This window comes from Schistocerca piceifrons, chromosome 2 (assembly GCF_021461385.2).
Source record: "Schistocerca piceifrons isolate TAMUIC-IGC-003096 chromosome 2, iqSchPice1.1, whole genome shotgun sequence".
In the NCBI taxonomy this organism is placed as follows: Eukaryota; Metazoa; Arthropoda; class Insecta; order Orthoptera; family Acrididae; genus Schistocerca; species Schistocerca piceifrons.
Window position 1 is genome coordinate 698,615,745 of NC_060139.1, and position 27,568 is coordinate 698,643,312.

Genomic DNA, 27,568 nt, shown 5'->3' on the forward strand with positions numbered 1-27,568 from the left:
ATGCGCTACCCTCAGGAAATTGGAGAAACAACTTCAGCATGTTCATTGCAACAAAAATGCAAATGAACTTCTTCTCCATGACAATGCAAGGCCTCTCATAAGTCTGTGCACTTGAGAGGAGCACACAAAACGTTCATAGCACTGTTCTAACTTATCCATGCTACAGTCCACATCTCACACTTTTCGACGTCTATCTTTTTGGCACAATGAAGAATGCACTCTGCGGCAAGTGGTACATGATGATGTGGAAGTTATTGATGCAGCAGGGCACTGGCTCCGATGTCAACCAGTACAGTGGAACCGTGGAGGCATATAGCTCAAGGGAGTGATTTGGGACACTTTGTGGCGAGTTCTAGAAGAAGGCAGACCTGCCTTGAGTAAAATGTGTGATTTGATTGTATAGGTGTCTGTTTCTGGGTGGTGAACAGCCACTACAATACTTAACTTTTGAAGGAACTTTATATTTTGGGAGGTGAGAATGTACTCCAGAGTAGGTATCTAACTTTATCTGCTTGATTTACAGAACTATGAAGAGATAGAGTATGAGTTATTATTCTTCGTATCTTGTGTGTTAATTTGTGAATCATCATTTTGAACTCTGAACACCTATGAGTTGGAGAATCTTTTGTGTATTGTGATCACGAAATGGACTTAATTATCATGGGTCTTTGATGACTAATTAGTTCGGAGATTTTGCTAACATTCCCTAATGCTCTCAATGTAACTTTATTGCATTTGATAAGGGTAGTTTGTGTATGTATTTTATTTGAATATTGTAGGACCACTTCTCATCAACTTGAGATGTCCTTTCTTGAATCAACATTATTCCACACAATTTTCCGTCATCTACATCAATAACAGACATTAGAAATGAAACCTTGGTTTTCAATTATTCATTTAACTTTTATTTTGTATTTCTGTGTATTTTATTAACTCATAATTCTAGCCAATGCGTAGACTGTTTGACGGCAGGATCACCACTACAGGTTATTATTTGCAGCCAGTCAGCTGCAGGGTATGAAAGCAGACGTGTGCGGCTCAACCCTATGACTACATTGAGCTATTCTTTTTAAACAGAGTCATGTGTAGCCCAAGTACCTAAAGTACAATTAACAACAAGTAAAGATGCAACTGGTATGATCACATGTGATGCTGTTAGGAAGAGCAACTACACTCAGCAGTAACCGTTAGCTACAGTCACAACTATGACAACTATGACAGAGCCCACTGAAAGATCATGGGATTCATTCCGAGGACAAAAGTTATAGGGAACTGCAAAGTAATTAACAGAAATAATCAGAACATTTCTATCCATGTACATTTCATAAAATCTTAATATGAAAACTGTGATATTTCAACACACTAGAAGTTTCACAAGCAGTAATGCTGGTAGCTGAACGCAGGTAGCATTTCGTCAATAATGCAGGAGTTGGTATTGAACTAGTACTGCCTCAGTTTTAGCGCCAGTCTTATGTCAGTTTTTGGGTACTAAACTCGTGTCAGTTTTTTCTGTGTCATGATACAATAAATATATTTTAAAAGTACTTTGTTTGTTTTGACTAAGTCATTTTTGACTTGAATTTTTTGGTTGACTGATTACAAATTGCCAGACATTACACAGAACTGGACCCATGCGATATTTTAAGTGGAGGAATTGCGTTCAATCTGAGTTACCCATCTTAATTATATCTTCGGCAGGCGGCAAGTTAAGTAACAAATATAGGAATGTTGTCATTACTTCATCAAAATCTGGGAAACCTACAACAACTCATAAAAGAACATGTTGACTAATGTGATGATGCCTTGCATGCAGGAGAACAAATTTCTTCTAATTAGTGGGGAGGACAAACAAATGCACCATTATACATAGTGGTTTTTCAAGATGAAGAATGATTGCCATCATGCAGCATAAATGGAAAACTGTGAATCTTCACAACTTCAAAATTAAACTAAAAGTACATTAGTCACTATTCTTCTAAACTGAGGAATGTTCTTCATAATTCTATAGATGCAAAAAATTTCAAAACAGAAACAGGCATAGTGATGACTTTTACACCATCCTCTGAACCAAATTCTAGCAAAAGTCAACTACTGCTAAGTATCTAACTGCCACAGATCACAAGGTTTTAGCAAAACCCAATATAGGCATGCTGAAAGTAAAAGTGAACAAATGCAATAAAATTACTCTCATGTGTCTTATCTCGATTTCCATAGTAAGTAGTTGGCAATAATGAAGTAGATAGGTGTGCCAGGATGCTGTATGCCATATTACTCATTATTGTAACAGTATTTATTGGAGGAATAGTGTTGCAACCAGACTTAATTGTCATCAGGACACCAACAGATTACTTCTAAGCAAATATTCACTTGATGCTCTCTTGTTAGTCTACAAGCAACTATTGCAAGCTAAAGCTGAATGAATGATGATTCTTGTGACACTGAAAATGGCATACAGGGCTAAGAATGTTCCAGTGGAAGTGGAATCCTGATTCAAAAGTGCTCACATCAAGCTGAAACACAAAGTAAAAAGTGTTCACACGAACCTATTACCAAATGCACTCACTGACTTGAGGTTTCATCTTCAAAACCTACATGAATGAAAGAATGCATGCCTATGTTTCATCATCATGTGGCATCACTAACTACAATACATCAAGATAAAACAATGGAATATTCACGATGGAATATAATAATATTATGAAAACAATAGTTGCTACTCATATGTGATGGACATGCTGAGTTGCAGGTAGGCTCAACAAAAAGACTGTAGAAACTGAGCTTTCGGCTAACAAGGCCTTTGTTGGGAAAAGGTGCATGCGCATGCACGCACACACACGCGCACACGCGCGCACTCACACACACACACACACACACACACACACACACACCACACAACATGCAAATGCAACTCTCACAAACATCATGCGAGTGCGAGTTGCGTTTGTGTGCACATGTTCTCTCTTTCCAACGTAGTCCTTGTTTGCCAAAAGCTCACTTTCTGACACTTTTTGCTAAGCCTATCTGCAACGCGGCATCTCAACTATATTGTGAGTGGCAACTATCCCTTTCATAAGGCATCAAGACATGTCCCTGTTAAATTTTTTGAATATTTTTTCATCTCAGCACAGTGTGGTGAACACCAAGAATGCAAAGAAGGAAAGAAATAGTGAAATGAAATATACCAATGGAAAAAGGAATGATGAAGTGTGCTTGTTTGTGCTGCCACTTTCTATGGTGTTTCTCGCATGACAATAGATAAGTTATTGTATCTAGAAAGCACGTTCCACGAAGAAGGAAGCTTCTAAATCTACATCTACAAGGATACTCTGCAAATCACATTTAAATGCCTGGCAGAGGGTTCATCGAATCACCTTCACAATTGTCTAGTATTCCAATCTCATATAATGCACGGAAAGAATGAACACCTATACTTTTTGTACAAGCTCCGATTTCCCTTATTTTTTCGTGGTGATCATTCCTCCCTATGCAGGTTAGTGTCAACAAAATATTTTCGCATTTGGAGGAGAAAGTTGGTGATCGGAATTTTGTGATAAGATTCCGTTACAACGAAAAATGCCTTTCTTCTAATGATTTCCAGCCCAAATCCTGTATCATTTCTGTGACACTCTCTCCCATATTTCATGATAATACAAAACATGCTGCCTTTCTTTGAACTTTTTCAATGTACTCCGTCAGTCCTATCTGGTAAGGATCCCACACCGCGCAGCAGTATTCTAAAAGTGGACGGACAAACATAGTGCAGGCAGTCTCCTTAGTAGGTCTGTTACATTTTCTAAGTGACCTGCCAATAAAACACAGTCTTTGGTTAGCCTTCCCCACAACATTTTCTATGTGTTTCCTTCCAATTTAAGTTGTTTGTAACTGCAATACCTAGATATTTAGTTGAATTTAGGGCTTTTAGATTAGACTGATTTATCATGTAACCGAAGTTTAATGAGTTCCTTTTAGCACTCATGTGAATGACCTCACACTTTTCGTTATTTAGGGTCAACTGCCACTTTTCGCACCATTCAGATATTTTTTCTAAATCCTTTGCAGTTTGTTTTGATTTGTGATCACTTAATTAGTCGATAAGCAACAGTGTCATTTGCAAACAACCGAAGACGGCTGCTCAGATTGTCTCCCAAATTGTTTATATAGATAAAGAACAGCAAAGGGCGTATAACACTACCCTGGGGAACACCAGAAATCACTTCAGTTTTACTCGATGATTTTCCATCAATTACTACGAACTGTGACCTCTCTGACAGGAAATCACAAATCCAGTCACATAACTGAGACAATATTCCATAAGCACACAATTTCACTTCAAGCCACTTGTGTGGTACCGTGTCAAAAGCTTTCTGGAAATCCAGAAATATGGAATCGATCTGAAATCCTTTGTCATTAGCACTCAACACTTCATGTGAATGAAGAGCTAGTTGTGTTTCACAGGAACAATGTTTTCTAAACCCATGCTGACTGTGTGTCAATCGACTGTTTTCTTCGAGGTAATTCATAATGTTTGAATACAATATATGTTCTAAAATCCTGCTGCATATCGACATTAACGATATGGGTCTGTAATTTAGTGGATTACTCCTACTACCTTTCTTGAATATTGGTGTGACCTGTGTAACTTTCCAGTCTTTGGGTATGGATCTTTCATCGAGCGAACGGTTGTATATCATTGTTTAGTATGGAGCTAATGCATCAGCATACTCCGAAAGGAACCTAATTGGTATACAGTCTGGACCAGAAGGCTTGCTTTTATTAAGTGATTTAAGTTGCTTCGCTACTCTGAGGATATGTACTTCTACGTTACTCACGTTGACAGCTGTTCTTAATTCGAATTCTGGAATATTCACTTAGTCTTCTTTTGTGAAGGTATTTTGGAAGGCTGTGTTTAGTAACTCTGCTTTGGCAGCACTGTCTCCGATAGTATCTCCATTGCCATCACGCAGGAAGGCTTGATTGTTTCTTGCCGCTAACATAGTTCACATATGACCAGAATCTCTTTGAATTTTTTGCCAGGTTTTGAGACAAAGTTTCGTTGTGGAAACTGTTGTAGGCATCTCGCATTGAAGTCTGTGCTAAATTTTGAGCTTCTGTAAAAGATCGCCAATCTGGGGGGTTTTGCGTCTGTTTAAATTTGAAATGTTTGTTTCATTGTTTCTGCAACAGTGTTCTAACATGTTTTGTGTACCAAGGAGGATCAGCTCCATCGTTTGTTAATTTATTTGGTATAAATCTCTCAATTGCTGCCGATACTATTTCTTTGAATCCAAGCCACACCTGGCCTACTCTTATGTTATTAATTTGGAATGAGGGGAGATTGTCTCTCACGAAGGCGTCAAGTGAATTTTTATCTGCCTTTTTGAATAGGTATATTTTTCGCTTATTTTTCGAGGATTTGGGGATTACAATATACAATCTCGCTTCGACGTTATTAAATCAGGATTATTTTTTGCTACCAGGTCAAGTGTGTTTTCACAACCATTTACTATTCGCGTGGGCTCATGAACTAACTGCTCGAAATAATTTTCAGAGAATGCATTTAGCACAATTATGGATGATATTTATGCGTACCTCCAGAATTAAACATGTATTTTCGCCAACATATCAAGGGTAAATTAAAGTCACCACCAACTATTATTGCATGAGTCGAGTACATGTTTGAAATCAAACTCAAGTTTTCTTTGAACCTTTCAGCAACTGTATCATCTGAACTGGGAGGTCGGTAAAAGGATCCAATTATTATTTTATTCCAGTTGCCAACAATGATCTCCGCCCATACTAACTCACAGGAAGTATCTACTTCAATTTCGCGACATGTTAAACTACTTCTGACAGCAACAAACACGCCACTGCCAACCGTGTTTAGCCTATCCTTTCAGAACATTGTTAGGTTCTTCGCAAAAATTTCAGCTGAGCTTATATCCAGCTTTAGCCAGCTTTCAGTGCCTATAATGATTTGAGCATCAGTGCTTTCTATCAGCGCTTGGAGCACTTTCCCGCCACAGCTACGACAATTTACAACTGTTATACCAATGGTTACTGTATCTACATTCTTCTTGTGTTCAGCCTGCACCCTTTGTGGCTGAAGCCCTGCTTGTGTTTCCCCGAGACCCTCTAACCTAAAAAACTGCCCAGTCCATGCCACACAGCCCCTGTTACCTGTGTAGCCGCATCCTGCGTATAGTGGACACCTGACGTCTTCAGCAGAATCCGAAACCCAACCACCCTTCGGCACAGGTCGAGGAATCTGCAGCCTACACGGTCGCAGAACTGTCTGAGCCTCTGCTTGCTGAAGGAAAGGAGTGGAGTCCTCACAACAGGAAAGGAGTAGAATGGCCTAATTACTGTCATTAAGGATGATATAAATAAATATAAATTCAGAGAGAGCTACCATGGCAGAGGGAAGTTTATGAGAGATTGTTTGCCTTCATATCTCACAGTCAATAAAATTGTTCAAGAATTCCTGAGATGAAAGAAAAAGTTTAGGACTGAAACAATGCTCCTCAGCAAAATACAAGCAAATATTCTACAAACATTTCAGTTTATCACTCAAGATTCTTCATGACACCTGCTCTACTTGTAAGGTTAGTTTAATGGAAATAAAAGCATAAAACTGTTTAGAGACGAAGAATGAACTAGACACAGATTACATATAATTCGTGGGAAGGGCAATATTCCGATTGTCATTAAAAATTTGCTTTGACATGCAGCAAAACCAACCTATTCCTATCATGACTCAGTGAGAGTTTCTGTCCTAAACAAATGTGGTTACACAATCTGTGAATCATGATCCACACTAATGAGTGAAAGCCGGCCGGGGTGACCGAGCAGTTGTAGGCGCTACAGTCTGGAACCGCGCGACCGCTATGGTCGCAGGTTCGAATCCTGCCTCGGGCATGGATGTGTGTGATGTCCTTAGGTTAGTTAGGTTTAAGTAGTTCTAAGTTATAGGGGACTGATGACCTCAGAAGTTAAGTCTCAAAGTGCTCAGAGCTATTTGAACCATTTTATTTTTTAAGGAGCAAAAGAAGGAAAGCATCATTTTCTACATCTCGTTGGAAACAATATACAAGAGACCACAATCAAGTTGCTTTGGCTTTGCTGGACTTCATTTCTGACTTAGATAAGAAACACCAAATGGTTGCACCAATACTATACATCTATCCCCAGTTTCTTGCTGCAGCCAGCATAAATTCAGTGGTATAATGAAAATGCTTACAGCACTCTTGGAAAAGAGCACAAAATGCAATAATACACTTCACTTCCTTCCTGTTTGTGATCATAGTTACATGCCTCCAGACTGAATGATTGGCTGAAGTCTTATAGAAAAAAAAAAGGATCTTGTCTCAGAACTAATATTGTGAAATTTCAGAAGACCATTGTACTCGCAAAGTTCTAAAACATAGATTGGTTAGTTAAAATACAAAGGACAGTGTGCAGAAAGTACTAAAATGTAAAGATACTACCCAAAATGAACAGCCAATATGTCATCTTATACATGAAAGTAAAGAAATATGTTACTTTGTTACAGCGCCAGTAAATAATACATACTTTGAGGATCCAGTGCAAATTGACGTCCTGAGAAGAAAGAAATCATGCCATTAATTGGTACTAATGTCACTGTTTTACCAATACAAAAAAACTTAACAAAGAACAGAAGAAATTATATATATATAAACACAGATGATGTGACTTACCGAACGAAAGTGCTGGCAGGTCGATAGACACACAAACAAAACCAAACATACACATGAAATTCAAGTTTTCGCAACAAACTGTTGCCTCATCAGGAAAGAGGGAAGGAGAGGGAAAGACGAAAGGATGTGGGTTTTAAGGGAGAGGGTAAGGAGTCATTCCAATCCCGGGAGCGGAAAGACTTACCTTAGGGGGGAAAAAAGGAGTATACACTCGCGCACGCACACACACACACACACACACACACACACACACACACACACATTCATCCGCACATACACAGACACAAGCAGACATTTGTAAAGGCAAAGAGTTTGGGCAGAGATGTCAGTCAAGGCGGAAGTACAGAGGCAAAGATGTTGTTGAAAGACCGGTGAGGTATGAGCGGCGGCAAATTGAAATTAGCGGAGATTGAGGCCTGGTGGGTAACGAGAAGAGAGGATATATTGAAGGGCAAGTTCCCATCTCCGGAGTTCTGACAGGTTGGTGTTAGTGGGAAGTATCCAGATAACCCGGACGGTGTAACACTGTGCCAAGATGTGCTGGCCGTGCACCAAGGCATGTTTAGCCACAGGGTGATCCTCATTACCAACAAACACTGTCTGCCTGTGTCCATTCATGCGAATGGACAGTTTGTTGCTGGTCATTCCCACATAGAAAGCTTCACAGTGTAGGCAGGTCAGTTGGTAAATCACGTGGGTGCTTTCACACGTGGCTCTGCCTTTGATCGTGTACACCTTCCGGGTTACAGGACTGGAGTAGGTGGTGGTGGGAGGGTGCATGGGACAGGTTTTACACCGGGGGCGGTTTACAAGGGTAGGAGCCAGAGGGTAGGGAAGGTGGTTTGGGGATTTCATAGGGATGAACTAAGAGGTTACAAAGGTTAGGTGGACGGCGGAAAGACACTCTTGGTGGAGTGGGGAGGATTTCATGAAGGATGGATCTCATTTCAGGGCAGGATTTGAGGAAGTCGTATCCCTGCTGGAGAGCCACATTCAGAGTCTGATCCAGTCCCGGAAAGTATCCTGTCACAAGTGGGGCACTTTTGGGGTTCTTCTGTGGGAGGTTCTGGGTTTGAGGAGATGAGGAAGTGGCTCTGGTTATTTGCTTCTGTACCAGGTCGGGAGGGTAGTTGCGGGATGCGAAAGCTGTTTTCAAGTTGTTGGTGTAATGGTTCAGGGATTTCGGACTGGAGCAGATTCGTTCGCCACGAAGACCTCGGCTGTAGGGAAGGGACCGTTTGATGTGGAATGGGTGGCAGCTGTCATAATGGAGGTACTGTTGCTTGTTGGTGGGTTTGATGTGGACGGACGTGTGAAGCTGGCCATTGGACAGGTGGAGGTCAACGTCAAAGAAAGTGGCATGGGATTTGGAGTAGGACCAGGTGAATCTGATGGAACCAAAGGAGTTGAGGTTGGAGAGGAAATTCTGGAGTTCTTCTTCACTGTGAGTCCAGATCATGAAGATGTCATCAATAAATCTGTAACAAACTTTGGGTTGGCAGGCCTGGGTAACCAAGAAGGCTTCCTCTAAGCGACCCATGAATGGGTTGGCGTATGAGGGGGCCATCCTGGTGCCCATAGCTGTTCCCTTTAATTGTTGGTATGTCTGGCCTTCGAAAGTGAGGAAGTTGTGGGTCAGGATGAGGCTGCCTAAGGTAATGAGGAAAGAGGTTTTTGGTAGGGTGGCAGGTGATCGGCGTGAAAGGAAGTGCTCCATCGCAGCGAGGCCCTGGACGTGCGGAATATTTGTGTATAAGGAAGTGGCATCAATGGTTACAAGGATGGTTTCCGGGGGTAACAGACTGGGTAAGGATTCCAGGTGTTCGAGAAAGTGGTTGGTGTCTTTGATGAAAGATGGGAGACTGCATGTAATGGGTTGAAGGTGTTGATCTACGTAGGCAGAGATACGTTCTGTGGGGGCTTGGTAGCCAGCTACAATGGGACGGCCAGGATGATTGATTGGGTTTGTGAATTTTAGGAAGAAGGTAGGGGTGCGGGGTGTTGGTGGGGTCAGGAGGTTGATGGAGTCAGGTGAAAGGTTTTGTAGGGGGCTAAGGTTCTGAGGATTCCTTGAAGCTCCGCCTGGACATCAGGAATGGGATTCCCTTGGCAAACTTCGTATGTAGTGTTGTCTGAAAGCTGACGCAGTCCCTCAGCCACATACTCCTGACGATCAAGTACCACGGTTGTGGAAGCCTTGTCCGCCGGAAGAATGACGATGGATTGGTCAGCCTTCAGATCACGGATAGCCTGAGCTTCAGCAGTGGTGATGTTGGGAGTAGGATTAAGGTTTTTTTAAGAAGGATTGAGAGGCAAGGTTGGAAGTCAGAAATTCCTGGAAAGTTTGGAGAGGGTGATTTTGAGGAAGAGGAGGTGGGTCCCGCTGTGACGGAGGACGGAACTGTTCCAGGCAGGGTTCAATTTGGATAGTATCTTGGGGAGTTGGACCATTAGGAGTAGGATTAGGATCATTTTTCTTCGTGACAAACTGATATTTCCAGCAGAGAGTACGGGTGTAGGACAGTAAATCTTTGACAAGGGCTGTTTGGTTGAATCTGGGAGTGGGGCTGAAGGTTAGGCCTTTGGATAGGACAGCCCCACTCCCACATTCAACCAAACAGCCCTTGTCAAAGAGTGGGGCTGTCCTATCCAAAGGCCTCACCTTCAGCCCCACTCCCAGATTCAACCAAACAGCCATTGTCAAAGATTTACTGTCCTACACCCGTACTCTCTGCTGGAAATATCACTTTGCCACGAAGAAAAATGATCCTAATCCTACTCCTAATGGTCCAACTCCCCAAGCCACTATCCAAATTGAACCCTGCCTGGAACGGTTCTGTCCTCCGTCACAGTGGGACCCACCTCCTCTTCCTCAAAATCACCCTCTCCAAACTTTCCAGGAATTTCTGACTTCCAACCTTGCCTCTCAATCCTTCTTAAAAAACCTTAATCCTACTCCCAACATCACCACTGCTGAAGCCCAGGCTATCCGTGATCTGAAGGCTGACCGATCCATCGTCATTCTTCCGGCGGACAAGGCTTCCACAACAGTGGTACTTGATCGTCGGGAGTATGTGGCTGAGGGACTGCGTCAGCTTTCAGACAACACTACATACAAAGTTTGCCAAGGTAATCTCATTCCTGATGTCCAGGCGGAGCTTCAAGGAATCCTCAGAACCTTAGGCCCCCTACAAAACCTTTCACCTGACTCCATCAACCTCCTGACCCCACCAACACCCCGCACCCCTACCTTCTACCTTCTCCCTAAAATTCACAAACCCAATCATCCTGGCCGTCCCATTGTAGCTGGCTACCAAGCCCCCACAGAACGTACCTCTGCCTACGTAGATCAACACCTTCAACCCATTACATGCAGTCTCCCATCCTTCATCAAAGACACCAACCACTTTCTCGAACGCCTGGAATACCTACCCAGTCTGTTACCCCCGGAAACCATCCTTGTAACCATTGATGCCACTTCCTTATACACAAATATTCCCCACGTCCAGGGCCTCACTGCGATGGAGCACTTCCTTTCACGCCGATCACCTGCCACCCTACCAAAAACCTCTTTCCTCATTACCTTAGCCAGCTTCATCCTGACCCACAACTTCTTCACTTTTGAAGGCCAGACATACCAACAATTAAAGGGAACAGCCGTGGGTACCAGGATGGCCCCTTCGTATGCCAACCTATTCATGGGTCGCTTAGAGGAAGCCTTCTTGGTTACCCAGGCCTGCCAACCCGAAGTTTGGTACAGATTTATTGATGACATCTTCATGATCTGGACTCACAGTGAAGAAGAACTCCAGAATTTCCTCTCCAACCTCAACTCCTTTGGTTCCATCAGATTCACCTGGTCCTACTCCAAATCCCATGCCACTTTCCTTGACGTTGACCTCCACCTGTCCAATGGCCAGCTTCACACGTCCGTCCACATCAAACCCACCAACAAGCAACAGTACCTCCATTATGACAGCTGCCACCCATTCCACATCAAACGGTCCCTTCCCTACAGCCGAGGTCTTTGTGGCGAACGAATCTGCTCCAGTCCTGAATCCCTGAACCATTACACCAACAGCTTGAAAACAGCTTTCGCATCCCGCAACTACCCTCCCGACCTGGTACAGAAGCAAATAACCAGAGCCACTTCCTCATCTCCTCAAACCCAGAACCTCCCACAGAAGAACCACAAAAGTGCCCCACTTGTGACAGGATACTTTCCGGGACTGGATCAGACTCTGAATGTGGCTCTCCAGCAGGGATACGACTTCCTCAAATCCTGCCCTGAAATGAGATCCATCCTTCATGAAATCCTCCCCACTCCACCAAGAGTGTCTTTCCGCCGTCCACCTAACCTTCGTAACCTCTTAGTTCATCCCTATGAAATCCCCAAACCACCTTCCCTACCCTCTGGCTCCTACCCTTGTAACGGCCCCCGGTGTAAAACCGGTCCAATGCACCCTCCCACCACCACCTACTCCAGTCCTGTAACCCGGAAGTGTACACGATCAAAGGCAGAGCCACGTGTGAAAGCACCCACGTGATTTACCAACTGACCTGCCTACACTGTGAAGCTTTCTATGTGGGAATGACCAGCAACAAACTGTCCATTCGCATGAATGGACACAGGCAGACAGTGTTTGTTGGTAATGAGGATCACCCTGTGGCTAAACATGCCTTGGTGCACGGCCAGCACATCTTGGCACAGTGTTACACCGTCCGGGTTATCTGGATACTTCCCACTAACACCAACCTGTCAGAACTCCGGAGATGGGAACTTGCCCTTCTGTATATCCTCTCTTCTCGTTACCCGCCAGGCCTCAATCTCCGCTAATTTCAATTTGCCGCCGCTCATACCTCACCTGTCTTTCAACAACATCTTTGCCTCTGTACTTCCGCCTTGACTGACATCTCTGCCCAAACTCTTTGCCTTTACAAATGTCTGCTTGTGTCTGTGTATGTGCGGATGAATGTGTGTGTGTGTGTGTGTGTGTGTGTGTGTGTGTGTGTGTGTGTGTGTGTGCGCGTGTGCCGCGAGTGTATACCCCTTTTTTCCCCCCTAAGGTAAGTCTTTCCGCTCCCGGGATTGGAATGACTCCTTACCCTCTCCCTTAAAACCCACATACTTTCGTCTTTCCCTCTCCTTCCCTCTTTCCTGATGAAGCAACCGTTGGTTGCGAAAGCTTGAATTTTGTGTGTATGTTTGTGTTTGTTTGTGTGTCTGTCGACCTGCCAGCACTTTCATTTGGTAAGTCACATCATCTTTGTTTTTAGATATATATTTCCTACATGGAATGTTTCCCTCTATTATAACCACATCATTGTTGTTGTTGTTGTTGTTGTGGTCTTCAGTCCTGAGACTGGTTTGATGCAGCTCTCCATGCTACTCTATCCTGTGCAAGCTTTTTCATCTCCCAGTACCTACTGCAACCTACATCCTTCTGAATCTGCTTAGTGTATTCATCTCTTGGTCTCCCTCTACGATTTTTACCCTCCACGCTGCCCTCCAATACTAAATTGGTGATCCCTTGATGCCTCAGAACATGTCCTACCAACCGATCCCTTCTTCTGGTCAAGTTGTGCCACAAACTTCTCTTCTCCCCAATCCTATTCAATACTTCCTCATTAGTTATGTGATCTACCCGTCTAATCTTCAGCATTCTTCTGTAGCACCACATTTCGAAAGCTTCTATTCTCTTCTTGTCCAAACTATTTATCGTCCATGTTTCACTTCCATACATGGCTACACTCCATACGAATACTTTCAGAAATGACTTCCTGACACTTAAATCTATACTGGATGTTAACAAATTTCTCTTCTTCAGAAACGCTTTCCTTGCCATTGCCAGCCTACATTTTATATCCTCTCTACTTTGACCATCATCAGTTATTTTGCTCCCCAAGTAGCAAAACTCCTTTACTACTTTAAGTGCCTCATTTCCTAATCTAATTCCCTCAGCATCACCCGACTTAATTAGACTACATTCCATTATCCTTGTTTTGCTTTTGTTGATGTTCATCTTATATCCTCCTTTCAAGACACTGTCCATTCCATTCAACTGCTCTTCCAAGTCCTTTGCTGTCTCTGACAGAATTACAATGTCATCGGCGAACCTCAAAGTTTTTATTTCTTCTCCATGAATTTTAATACCTACTCCGAATTTTTCTTTTGTTTCCTTTACTGCTTGCTCAATATACAGATTGAACAACATCGGGGAGAGGCTACAACCCTGTCTTACTCCCTTCCCAACCACTGCTTCCCATTCATGTCCCTCGACTCTTATAACTGCCATCTGGTTTCTGTACAAATTGTAAATAGCCTTTCGCTCCCTGTATTTTACCCCTGCCACCTTTAGAATTTGAAAGAGAGTATTCCAGTCAACATTGTCAAAAGCTTTCTCTAAGTCTACAAATGCTAGAAACGTAGGTTTGCCTTTCCTTAATCTTTCTTCTAAGATAAGTCGTAAGGTCAGTATTGCCTCACGTGTTCCAGTGTTTCTACGGAATCCAAACTGATCTTCCCCGAGGTTGGCTTCTACTAGTTTTTCCATTCGTCTGTAAAGAATTCGTGTTAGTATTTTGCAGCTGTGACTTATTAAGCTGATAGTTCGGTAATTTTCACATCTGTCAACACCTGCTTTCTTTGGGATTGGAATTATTATATTCTTCTTGAAGTCTGTGGGTATTTCGCCTGTTTCATACATCTTGCTCACCAGATGGTAGAGTTTTGTCAGGACTGGCTCTCCCACGGCCGTCAGTAGTTCCAATGGAATATTGTCTACTCCGGGGGCCTTGTTTCGACTCAGGTCTTTCAGTGCTCTGTCAAACTCTTCACGCAGTATCATATCTCCCATTTCATCTTCATCTACATCCTCTTCCATTTCCATAATATTGTCCTCAAGTACATCGCCCTTGTATAGACCCTCTATATACTCCTTCCACCTTTCTGCTTTCCCTTCTTTGCTTAGAACTGGGTTTCCATCTGAGGTCTTGATATTCATACAAGTGGTTCTCTTCTCTCCAAAGGTCTCTTTAATTTTCCTGTAGGCGGTATCTATCTTACCCCTAGTGAGATAGGCCTCTACATCCTTACATTTGTCCTCTAGCCATCCCTGCTTAGCCATTTTGCACTTCCTGTCGATCTCATTTTTGAGACGTTTGTATTCCTTTTTGCCTGTTTCACTTACTGCATTTTTATATTTTCTCCTTTCATCAATTAAATTCAATATTTCTTCTGTTACCCAAGGATTTCTACTAGCCCTCGTCTTTTTACCTACTTGATCCTCTGCTGCCTTCACTACTTCATCCCTCAAAGCTACCCATTCTTCTTCTACTGTATTTATTTCCCCCATTCCTGTCAATTGCTCCCTTATGCTCTCCCTGAATCTCTGTACAACCTCTGGTTCTTTTAGTTTATCCAGGTCCCATCTCTTTAAATTCCCACCTTTTTGCAGTTTCTTCAGTTTTAATCTACAGGTCATAACCAATAGATTGTGGTCAGAGTCCACATCTGCCCCTGGAAATGTCTTACAATTTAAAACCTGGTTCCTAAATCTCTGTCTTACCATTATATAATCTATCTGATACCTTTTAGTATCGCCAGGGTTCTTCCATGTATACAACCTTCTTTCATGATTCTTAAACCAAGTGTTAGTTATGATTATGTTGTGCTCTGTGCAAAATTCGACCAGGCGGCTTCCTCTTTCATTTCTGTCCCCCAATCCATATTCACCTACTATGTTCCCTTCTCTCCCTTTTCCTACACTCGAATTCCAGTCACCCATGACTATTAAATTTTCGTCTCCCTTCACAATCTGAATAATTTCTTTTATTTCATCATACATTTCTTCAATTTCTTCATCATCTGCAGAGCTAGTTGGCATATAAACTTGTACTACTGTAGTAGGCGTGGGCTTCGTATCTATCTTGGCCACAATAATGCGTTCACTATGCTGTTTGTAGTAGCTTACCCGCATTCCTATTTTCCTATTCATTATTAAACCTACTCCTGCATTACCCCTATTTGATTTTGTGTTTATAACCCTGTAGTCACCTGACCAGAAGTCTTGTTCCTCCTGCCACCGAACTTCACTAATTCCCACTATATCTAACTTCAACCTATCCATTTCCCTTTTTAAATTTTCTAACCTACCTGCCCGATTAAGGGATCTGACATTCCACGCTCCGATCCGTAGAACGCCAGTTTTCTTTCTCCTGATAACGACATCCTCTTGAGTAGTCCCCGCCCGGAGATCCGAATGGGGGACTATTTTACCTCCGGAATATTTTACCCAAGAGGACGCCATCATCATGTAATCATACAGTAAAGCTGCATGCCCTCGGGAAGAATTACGGCTGTAGTTTCCCCTTGCTTTCAGCCGTTCGCAGTACCAGCACAGCAAGGCCGTTTTGGTTATTGTTACAAGGCCAGATCAGTCAATCATCCAGACTGTTGCCCTTGCAACTACTGAAAAGGCTGCTGCCCCTCTTCAGGAACCACACGTTTGTCTGGCCTCTCAACAGATACCCCTCCGTTGTGGTTGCACCTACGGTACGGCTATCTGTATCGCTGAGGCACGCAAGCCTCCCCACCAACGGCAAGGTCCATGGTTCATGGGGGGAAGAACCACATCATATATATATATATCTGTGTGTGTGTGTGTGTGTGTGTGTGTGTGTGTGTGTGTGTGTGTGTGTCACCAAAGAATTTTAAAATGCCAGGTGATGCAAAGAGTTTTACAAAGATGTTCTAGAAAAATAATGTAAAGATGTAAGAGATAAAACTTGACAATAGCAACGTAACTGTAATAGGCAATACTTTTCGTGCCACTATTGTTTATTTATTACTTCATGCAGTACTGATAAAGATATAAGCTAAACAATTCCTTTAAAATAGTTACCATTGTTATTATTATATTATGCCACTGTATTGCTATTGTTATTATTTTTATTCTCAATACACTTTAAAACTATGAATTAAAAAATTGTAGTATACAATAATGTAGGTAAAAACATTCATTGCATAAAAATGCGGGCATATAATAAACACTAAAGAGCATTAAAAATAATTGTAAAATAAAGTTAAATGTAATTTGAAAAGGCAAGACAACAGACACCAGCTTTAATTATTACTGTTATATTGTTACAGAAATTAAATTTAAATGTATTTCACTATGATGTATTATTTATGGCAGTGAGATCTATTAATCATATAAAAATTCAAATGTGGAAACATCTACATTGATGAAAACAGAAAAACTAATTTTATAAAGAATTTGATCTGTAGCACTTATCAAGTTTTGAAACAACACTTCTCAATAATCAGAATACTTTGATTCTGGATTTTCAGATCACTCTTAGCACTGCAGGAAACAATGCACAGAGTACACTGCTATTCGCATGAAGTACATCACAGTAGTTATTATTTAACTTTCATCAGTATACTCCCATCACTGGAACATATGTAGTAATATGTGAACTAAAGCTGAACAGTGGAACGAGAAAAGCAGCTGTTTCTTGCAAGTTGTAACTTTTCTGCCAAAAAAAATTGTAATATGTGGGTTAGAGAACTTGTATGATGGCAGGAAAAATAAAGTTTCTGGTCAAGGGAGTAAATGATTATAACAAATTCAAAGAGGTATGCACCAGCAAAGGGTTATAAAATGCAGACTACCAATTAAAATAAACAGTTTATGAAAAAGTACATTTGTTAATATGCAATAAATTTATGTAGTAGGAAGTAAAAATGCATTTTTCTGAAATGTATCTCATGCAGTATTGAAATACGGGCAATAAACAGTACAGCCATGAGGAGAACAGAAGTTTTTGAAATGCTGGTGTTGCACAAAAGTGATGAAGTATTGACGGTTGCATTGAGTAACTAATGGGGAGGTACTGAGCTGAACTGAAGAGAAAAGAAATGTATGGAAAACTTGGCAAATTTAAGACTGACATTGATAGGACACATGCTGAGGCATTAAGGAATAGTTAATTTGCTAGCGAAGGGCAAATGTGGGGATAAGAAATTGTAGAGAAAGGCCAAAAATTCTTCATCATATTATTTTTTCTCAGAGATGCACTCACTACATTGTCTCACCAATTAAACAACTAATTTAACTTCTGATGTACCTGATGGTAAGAAAAAATTGTGTCAGCCTTCCTTCTACAAGGCATAATGTCTTATAGTGCTAAAAATATGAACACAGCTGTAAAATATTCAACTTACTTTGCAGGATTTAGTTTGTAAGCACCCCTGTTTGGAACAATACCATATTTATTTGTATTTTCTGGTTTCTGCGGAACACAGATAGGTGGAGAGATACCAACATAGCAGCCCATTGCAACAAGAAACATGGAAAACAGTTCCGGAAACTTTTTAACTGTAATTGAACTCATGCTGGCTATACTGAACATATTGCTCATTGCACTTATTGCCTGCAAAAAAAAAAAAAAAAAAAAAAAAAAAGAAACAAACAACTTAGAACAACAACATAAAAACTGCAAGAAAAACATTAACAATGTACCTGCCCTTCCACATCACTTTAACATATTAGAGCACTATATAAACATTCTTTCGTATACCAAAGCTCTTACAATGGGAGGACTTATTTCAAACCATGCAAATGTACCAGTCTACAAGCACATATTGCAGCAATCTCACAATTTGCATACAAACAGTGGAAAAATAACAGGCAAACAATAGCAGTATTTTGCCATCAATCAGATGATCAACAAAAACTGATTGCAGGAACATCTGAAAACCCTAATACAACTAAATGACTGCACACAATCTAGCCAAAATGTAAACTGCCAATACTGTTGTAGGTGTTATTTACTTATGCAAATTACTCACAGTATAGGACTCCAATGTTGACACCTGCCTCAAACTGGCTTTGCCGTTCCAATAATTTAACTATTTGGGCATGACTCAGTTTCAGCCTATAGTGACGTTCTAAATACCACTCTCTCTCTCTCTCTCTCTCACACACACACACACACACACACACACACACACACAGGTATATTCACATTATATGTTGTCATTTCCTGCATAATCACTTATGCTCATTTACACCACCAATTTCCTGAGCCCTCATTTTTGAAACTTTCATCACTTGCAGCTCTGTTATTACCAAGAAATTTGATTTTTGCATTGCCATAGCAGAGAAACAAATTTTCCTTTCTTGTTGCATCTATAGATCATTTATTTATATCTTAGAAATATCTTTAGTTACATGACCTACAGATTCAGTGTGTGTTTACAGCAACTGAGTGTATCAGCCATGCCACATGCTCATTTCAGCAAATAGCACATATATGTAACTATTTGACCTCACGTAGGGTTAGTGTGTAAGACATTGTTGGTGTTTTGAATTCCACATGACTTGGGACTGATAGGTAAATAGTGATAAAATCAACCTGGAACTATAGGAAAACCATCCAACAATTGTATCTCCCAAGGTATTGGTAGCAATGACAAGACACCCAGAAGCACATAAGTAAGACTGAAAACATGCTAGCTTGAGGGGGGAGGGGGGGGGAAGGAGGCGAGCCGGAGCTAGCGGGGGATGGGGCACGGGCGGTGACGGAGAGAGGTGAGGGGCGGAGACAGAGAGAGAGAGAGAGAGAGAGAGAGAGAGAGAGAGAGAGGCGAGGGGCGGAGACAGAGAGAGAGAGAGAGAGAGAGAGAGAGAGAGAGAGAGGCGAGGGGCGGAGAGAGAGAGAGAGAGAGAGAGAGAGAGAGGCAAGGGGCAGAGACAGAGAGAGAGACGCGAGGGGCAGAGACAGAGAGAGAGGCGAGGGGCGGAGACAGAGAGAGGCGAGGGTCAAATGTTTTCTGGAAGTCCTGTTCTTTGAGGGTGTTTATCACCACCAGCGATGCTTTTTGAATCCTCTCTAGAGTGTCGATCTGACAGCCTTTCAACTTCAGTTCCAGTTTTGGGAATAACGCAAAGTCACAAGGTGCCAAATCTGGCGAATACAGTGAGTGGGGTACAACCACCATGTTGTTTTTTGCCAAAAAGGTTCTGGTGAGCGAGGACGTGTGACACGCCGCATTATCATGAAGCAGCAGCCAGTTTCCTTGACGCCAAAGTTCGGGCCATCGTCCCCACATGTTTTCAAGAAGCCGTCACAAAACATCCCAGTAGTACACGGAATTCACTGTTTGGTTGGTTGGGATGAATTCTTTGTGCACAATTCCCTTGGTACCAAAGAAAACGATGAACATGCTCTTCACTTTACTCTTCACCGGTCTCACTTTTTTGGGTCTTTGACAGCCCGGGCTCTTCCACTGGGACAATTGTTGCTTTGTCTCTAGCTCATACCTGTAAATCCAGCTCTTGTCACTGGTGATAACCCGTGACAAAAAGGTTGGATCATCAGATGTGGTCTGACGAACATCTGTGTTCTGTTCGTGGATCCATCGTAAAATTGCCACACACCAAACAGAGTATTACGGAAATCACTGTGGACATGCAACACTTCCTCCCAGCTGAATGCCACTCCACACACTGACATACATGCAGCTATCGCCGCATAGTGGTGCAAAGATCTACTAATCCTACTTTCCAGATGGCAGCACCAGTACCAAAAATTTTTGATTCCTCTTGTATAACCACGAAGGGAGACAGTAAATCTACGCCACTCCTGGATCTCAGCATGGGACTGTTAAGGTTGGTGGCAATAATATATGTTGAAAACATATGGTCTATGTGGATGAGGAATTTGTATGGGATAGGATGATGTGGACACATATAGATAGTGGCACAGGTAACAGTTATGGTTTGCAGGAAGAGAGTGAGAATTAGGTGTTCAGTCAAAGTCTTGTAGAGGGCCTATGGCAGAACAGTGAGAGTCTTGTGGTGGCTAATAGTAACATTCAGGATAAAGCATCAATATGGTGTTGGGAGAGGGTGTGCATGAGGAGGGTTTTGTGGGCTGAAAAGAGGCAGATATTGTGGACTAGGATATTGTACTGCTGTTGCAAAATGATTAAGGAAGAAGAGGTAGTGGATGGGTAGCTGGATTGAGTTTAATGTAGGGCATCAAGATAGGTGAAAACAGAGTGGACCTTGTTGCACGTATAGACAGTTTTTGTGTTGAGGAGGAAGACAGAGTGGACAGCAAGGAAACTCTGGTGTAGGCTCTGGGGCCTTTGGAAAGGATGGCTGTTTTGAAGAACGATGATCATAAAATGGATGAAATCTCCACCTGTGGGAGGTGGGTGGAGGGAGTTTAGGGGTTGAAGGTTGAAGGGATTGTTTGTAGATCTGATGGGAACTGTCAGCTCAGATTTGGCAGGTGGAGGTTAAGCCCTGCACTTGGAAGATAGGTCAGGTGGGGCAAGTTACAAGTATCACATAATGGAGGATAGTTAAGCTTATGAGATTGCTTGAGGAAATGGGCGAATTTACAGTGGCGACAGGTGGAAGGGTTTCTGCATTCGGTGGCTTGGTGACCATACACATCAGGCATCTATGGCAGTGGTAGGATTGAGGACAGAATTTGGATGGCTCAATGGTGTGTCGATGGTATACCAGGCCCACAGAGTAAAGGGTGGTCAATTGCAGATGAATGTTCAGTGAAGATGAGAACTTCGAAGTGTGGACCAATATTGTCCAAAATATGGAGTGCTATCTGAACTTTGAGGTCAGGGTGGGAGTTGAGCTCAACGTCCACCTCACCCAATGTGGTCTCAAGAGTCAATATGTTTGACCATAGCAGTGGGGGTGAAGGGACAGCGACAAGGTTGTGGCTGCTTGGTCCAGGTGGTGGTGGGAAAGGTTGTGAGGTTTACATAAGGACCGGAAGTGACACAGGTGATCTTCTGGAGAAGCTTGATGCACAATTCTCGATCAGGGGATTTAATGAGGACAGTGTCTTTTCTTTTTGGTAATCTGAATGATAGGCAAGGAAGGGATGTATTTTCTGATTTCAAGAGGGATGGTTTTAGGTTTGAGGAAGTAGGAGTCAAGATGGGAGAGTAGGAAGGTATGAAGTTCTACAGTCATAGTCGCTGATGGGATGGCCTGGCAGTCGAAGTCTGAGCTTCCATTTGTTTTGGTGTTTTTTGGGATAAGTGGAGGGATAGCATCTGTTCTGAGGCCTATGGAAGCCTTCCTGGCAGGTGTAGGTAAGGAGGGAGTGGTAGGTGTAACTGGGGATAACAGATGAGGGGTTTGTTTGGAAGGTGGTATGGATGGAGATGGCACCACAATACAGAAACTTGATGCAGAAACATTTGGCTGTGTTGATTGAGATGGCGCAGGTGGAGCTATGTGTGGTGGTGAAAGAAATTCAGATGCTGGTCCTTATGCTGGATCTGAAGAGGGTACTACTGAGTTTAGCGTGCCTGGATGGGAAAGGCCAGATAGAAGGGGATAGGCCTGATGGAAGGAGGAAGTACTTCAAGTGATAGTTATAAAAGGATTGAGAGGGCAGGTGTAAACGATGATCGTTGTTGGAGAAGGCATGGTGTCACTGAACTTACCAGTTGATGGATGGATGACGAAGTCGACGGCTGCAGCAGCAACAACGATGGCAATGACGAAAATGACGGAACAGCAGCAGTAGGGAGAAGGAGATGGTGTTCAATAACTAACCCATTCCTGTTCCACAGAACACAGTTCTCCAGCTTTTTCCTTTCTTACTTACTTTGAACCATGATTTTTGATTACATTATATAGGTCTGGAAATGTAGAATATGTAATGGAATGAGGACACATATTTAAAAGAATAGGCATTAAGAGAGTGGTGACCTTTGCTTAAAAGAAGTCCATGTAATTGGACTTAGTTATGAAGCTTCTGTACCTTCACTTTGTTCTTTATCTAGTTAAATTTGAAAGAGGTTTAAAAGTTAGCATTAACATTTCACACTGCAACAGTAATGACAATAATTCCAGTATTTGAATGCTATAAAAACTACAAATCATCAGTGTAGTACAAGCCTATAATGCAGTAAAGCTCAGGAAAGGAAGAAAATGCTACTACAGTTTTTTCTGGAAGATAATTTGTACAGTCTCTAATTTAATCTGTCTTATTTCATTCAGTACTTACAGCCAGAGGTAGTAGAGCAGCTATCTTCACTTTATCATTCTGGATTTCATAGAGAGGAGTGGTTGAAATTATAGAAAGGAACTGCTCAATTATGTCCGAAGACAAAACTGGGTCCTGGGCCAATACCATCCAGCATTCTGATACTGACCTGTTAACAAAAGAGTGGTAATTGCAGCAGTGGAAGTAGTGTCTGTAGCAGTAGTAGCAGTAGTAGTAGTAGTAGTAGTAAGTAAAAATATAAAAGTGTTAAAATTAAACTTACAGGTCATATGGGAGTCGCTGAAGCAGCAGTGCGGATACCACAGACTTGGGATGATGATGTGCCAGAGCCAAAATTGCTCTTAGACCACCATTTCGAGTTTGTACATAATGTACATTAGACAGCTGCTTGAGAATGCCATCTAAATTAAAATTGTCACAGTATAATTAATACATAATAATTAAGCAGCTTTTAAAGAAAAATCATGCAAGAAGAGGAAAGAGAGAGGGATAGGTGAGGGAGAGAGAGGTTTGGAGGGGGTGGGGTTGAGTGGTCTAAACCTTTTTTTAACTTGCATCACAATTAAAAAAAGAAAGATAATATTTACTTAATATTGCTACCTGAATGTTACAACGCTGTATTGTGACAAATCAGTAAAGGTCATCTATATAAATCAATGAAACAAACCATAGCATGGATTTTAAAACACTAGGCTTTTTTATTTCTACAATTTTAAACATTTCTAGTAGAGGTAATTTTCCAGTAAACAAAAAATGTTTGGCATGATTTCTGTACCTATTCTGCACACGATGACAAAATTTCTAGTTGATGCAATGAATGGGTACTCATATGAATGGCAGTTAGCCCTAAATGTGGAAAAATGTAAGTTATTATGGATGACTAGGAAGATCAAATTTGTAAGGTTCGGACACATGATTACTAGTGTCCTGCTTGACACAGTCAAATTGTTTAAATATCTAAGTGTAACGTTGCAGAGAAATATCAAATGGAATGAGAATGTGAGAACTGTGGTAAGATCTACTTTTGTAGATCTGACAGTGGTAAAGGACAAACCAACAAAGCAATTCTGTAGTTATATAAGCAACCCTAAATTTAAGGTGTGTTACCAAAGTTGTGCTCTTTTGCAAATGTCTCCTTGTAGTCCATCTCATTTGACAACAAACAGTATTTTTAATTTCTGATTGTAAAACAAAACCAATGGTAGGAATCCATAGAAAGTGATTGGTTGAGCAATTCTATATTCAAGTCTGCATGCATTTTACAAGTTCACAAAAGATAAGAGTACTTATGTTTAAATAGATAAACATCAAGCAATTACCAACCTAGTGCAAGCGTTCCTATCTGAAGTCATTTCTGTGTATTGTGTGTCAGTGTTACTGCTTATTTTATCAAGTGATCTCATTTGGCCTCATGAAGCTGAGTGGACCTCATTCCAGGAACTGAACCTGGGATCTCCACATTAGTAACCAGCAATGCCAGACACTAGAGCAAGAAGGTGGCCATATGCTAACAGTCACTCATAAGCAATTCTATTATTCTGCCTCCCTCCCCCCCCCCCCTCCCTGCCCCCCCCCCCCCCCCCCCCACACACACACACACAACTAAAATATATAATGTTAGTACGATATTATGCAACCTCCTTCAGTGCCTCCCATCTGGACATCCAAATGGGGAGATATTTTAATTCCGGAGTAACTTTTTGCTTTAAGGATTCATCATGCTAATTATGAAGTTTTTTTTTTTTTTGGAGATTTTGAATATGCTGTGACTTCCAATTGTTTTCTATATGCCATAAAAGGCTGCCATAACATCAGGAATAAATGTCATGAAATGTTTATTAGTGATATCTCCTTCACTGAGGTAACATCGAACCTCACTAAGCACCTCATCTGCCAAAAGCCATTGTACAAAGGTATGCTGAAAAGTAATGCCTCTGAATTTTTTATCCCATTCTCAATATCAGTTGAGGTATTACATGTTATACAGATTAACCATCCAACTTTTGCACTTTGCTGATGGCACTAGAGCACTCTGAATTGTAGCTGTAATGTAGCAACTACATTATGTAGTAATGTATTAGTGTCTCCTCCTTTATATGGCCACATGCATTTTTTTTCTTCTTTTTCTTTTTTTAGTAACAACAACTTAAATGCTTCATCTAATTTCAAGGAGAAGAATTTCACGCCACCCATAAGGCAACTTGAATAAACTATTTACCTTTTACTCAAATTAAGATAAGACGGAGCACTTGAAATGACACTAGGTAAGTGGGCACATGGACATTATACACAGAAGGCAGTGAGTCGCCGAGAATGGGGAGACGCAATAGTAATACAGCTGGAAGTTATATGGTGGCAGCATTTGTGGGGGAAAGTCGGGAATATCTAAAAGTTTCTAGAACAATCTTAACATCAGTTTAAAAGCATTCAGAACAGTTATGTCAGAGGGTAATCCCTGTATTAGTCTGCTATGCAATAGCTTCAGCTCTCGCAAATGAAATAAAGTAGCCATCCGAGTTTTTAACCTCTCAGGTTAAGAATTATTTATTTTACTACTATGCTACAGGAAGTAAGGAAGAATAATACATAAGGAGTTATACTCCTCTGTTACAGTTCATAGGCTTTTATTCAATTTCAAAACTGAGTAAATTTAATGTGATTCTCAAGAGCGGCCGCATATGTTCTATGGAGAGGGCTGCTAGGTAAGACGCTGATGTACTTGAAATAATGAGTCACTACTGAGCTACAAGAATGTTCATTTCTGATTTAATTTTTACTTCTGGAGTACTACCACTTTTCGGACACTGCTACAAGTGCCCGAAACAGTATCCATGTAGCGACAGGTTATTCCACATTTATTACACCCAAGCATTGTGTGCGAGTAGGAAGTGACTTTGAATGTGTGCACAAGTACCATTTCCAACTGTGACAATCTTTAGAATGATAGTAGGACCACTTTCTCGAGTTCTTATGCTACATCAACGTGCTGGATAATTGAATCTGCTTTGCACTTGTGAGAAGTTCTGAAGTTGTCTCTTCTCGGTTTAATCGTGCAGGTGGATGACTGGTTGCTCGTTAGAAGTACTCAATCCTGATCATTGGTTCAAGCTTCATAGGATCAAATGCGCTAAATTGTATTTTAGAATTGTTGTTGAAAGACCTGCATGGCAGTGCAGTTTTCGTTCAGTACAAGATTGATTACGTGAGCTTTTTCTGTGTTATACTGATGATTGAGATAAACGTCTGGTGTTGTAGAAATGGTTGATGCTTGTATGGTTTCTTTGGGCAGTGAGTACTTGGTTCATGAAAAGGACTACCTTTAACAAGATTGACAAAGTACCATAAAAGGCAAAGGTGTTCAACTGAGCCTGATCTCTTTTGTGTGCTCTCATCTTAAACAACAGGTGACAAACAAACCTGTAATAATCAACCCCTTGCTACTGTAAACTGCTGATATCAAGTGGACAATATGCCTCACAATTATATTTGATGATTTACTGCATTTCTAACCTGTTTACTTAAGGCTAACCAATCCTAATTCCCAGCTGACCTCAAGTTGTTATGATAACCTTTAAATACTTACAGTGTATGCCTACAGAGTGGAAGTTAAGTGCTATTCTTGAGAGCAAGTGAATGAGACTATAAAATATCAGGGTTTGTGGGATTCGTATAAACGTGAGATGGCATTTGGCATGCTGCTCATCCTGCTTAATGAAGAAAATGGCACCTACGCACTCAAGTAACAGGGCACTGACATCCAACCGAAATAATTCTTAGAAATTTACTTTTACATTTTATTGATATAATAGCATTTTTCCAATTACAATGATAGTCAGGGGGAGTTACTTAATATGTTTCCTACGACAGAACTGTGCCTGGGTTGTGTGACGTAATTGTCGGTACATGAGAAACAGTGTGCTGTGAACAAGTTTCTGAAAGCATGAATTCAAAGAGTTTGTTCATACATGGTGCATCTGTCCTGGTAGACCACACAAGCACTGGGACATACGCAACAATCCAATTCCTTGAGTTCATTGTCTTTCATTACCCTCCACACAGTCCAGACTTGGTCTCCTCCAATTTTCATCTGTTTGCAAAACATGAACATCTTCAAGGACTACACTTTGGTGGTGATGTAGCAGTGGAAGCAGAGGTGATGATGTGGCCCCATCAGCAAAGTCAAATATCCTATGGTGACTGTATCAACCAACTGGTCTCTTGCTGGGAGAAACATGTTCATCACCAGGGTGACTATGTTGAGAAATAAATATGCAGACATGAAGAATAAAGGTGTAGAATGCTAATAACATTTACCTTACATAAAAAGCTTTAAGAGTTTTCACATTAAAAAAATTCAGAATATTGCTTTTCCGCATGCCCTTGTAATATAGAAAAAAATTAACGATCGCAACAGGCGATGTTACTGCCTTACTAATAAGCAGGAAAGTGGGAGAATCTTGATGAGAAAATCATATGAAATGGAGTGGATATAGCAAGAATCTCTGAAATAAGATAGCAGAATGGTTTGTTTGGAAATGTTGAATTCAGAATACTTTATTCTGGAGGAAAATTGTTGACACAATATTAGGACAAAAATCAAGGATAAAGTGATATCAATGAGATATATAGATGAAAGGTTGATAGTAGTGAAGATCCAAGGAAGGAAGAAAAGTTAAGTGACAACACAAGTATATATGCCACAAAATAATAGCCAACCTGATGAAGTAAATGGTAACTATGACAAGGGCAAGGAAATAATAGGGAAAGAAAAGAAGCAGCCACTTTTAACAATA

The 27,568-nt window shown here is 41.3% G+C and overlaps 1 protein-coding gene across 3 annotated transcripts in view; it reads right to left on the reverse strand.

The window, feature by feature from the left end:
* Positions 1-27,568, reverse strand: part of LOC124777287 (maestro heat-like repeat-containing protein family member 1) — a 274,758-nt gene that overhangs the window by 108,363 nt on the left and 138,827 nt on the right. For all 3 annotated transcript variants that reach the window (XM_047252633.1, XM_047252635.1, XM_047252634.1), the window contains exons 20-22: positions 23,038-23,176; positions 22,776-22,923; positions 17,944-18,152 (exon numbers count right to left, since the gene is read on the reverse strand). In XM_047252633.1, the coding sequence (XP_047108589.1) occupies positions 17,944-18,152; positions 22,776-22,923; positions 23,038-23,176 (496 nt within the window). The remainder of the gene's footprint in view (positions 1-17,943; positions 18,153-22,775; positions 22,924-23,037; positions 23,177-27,568) is intronic.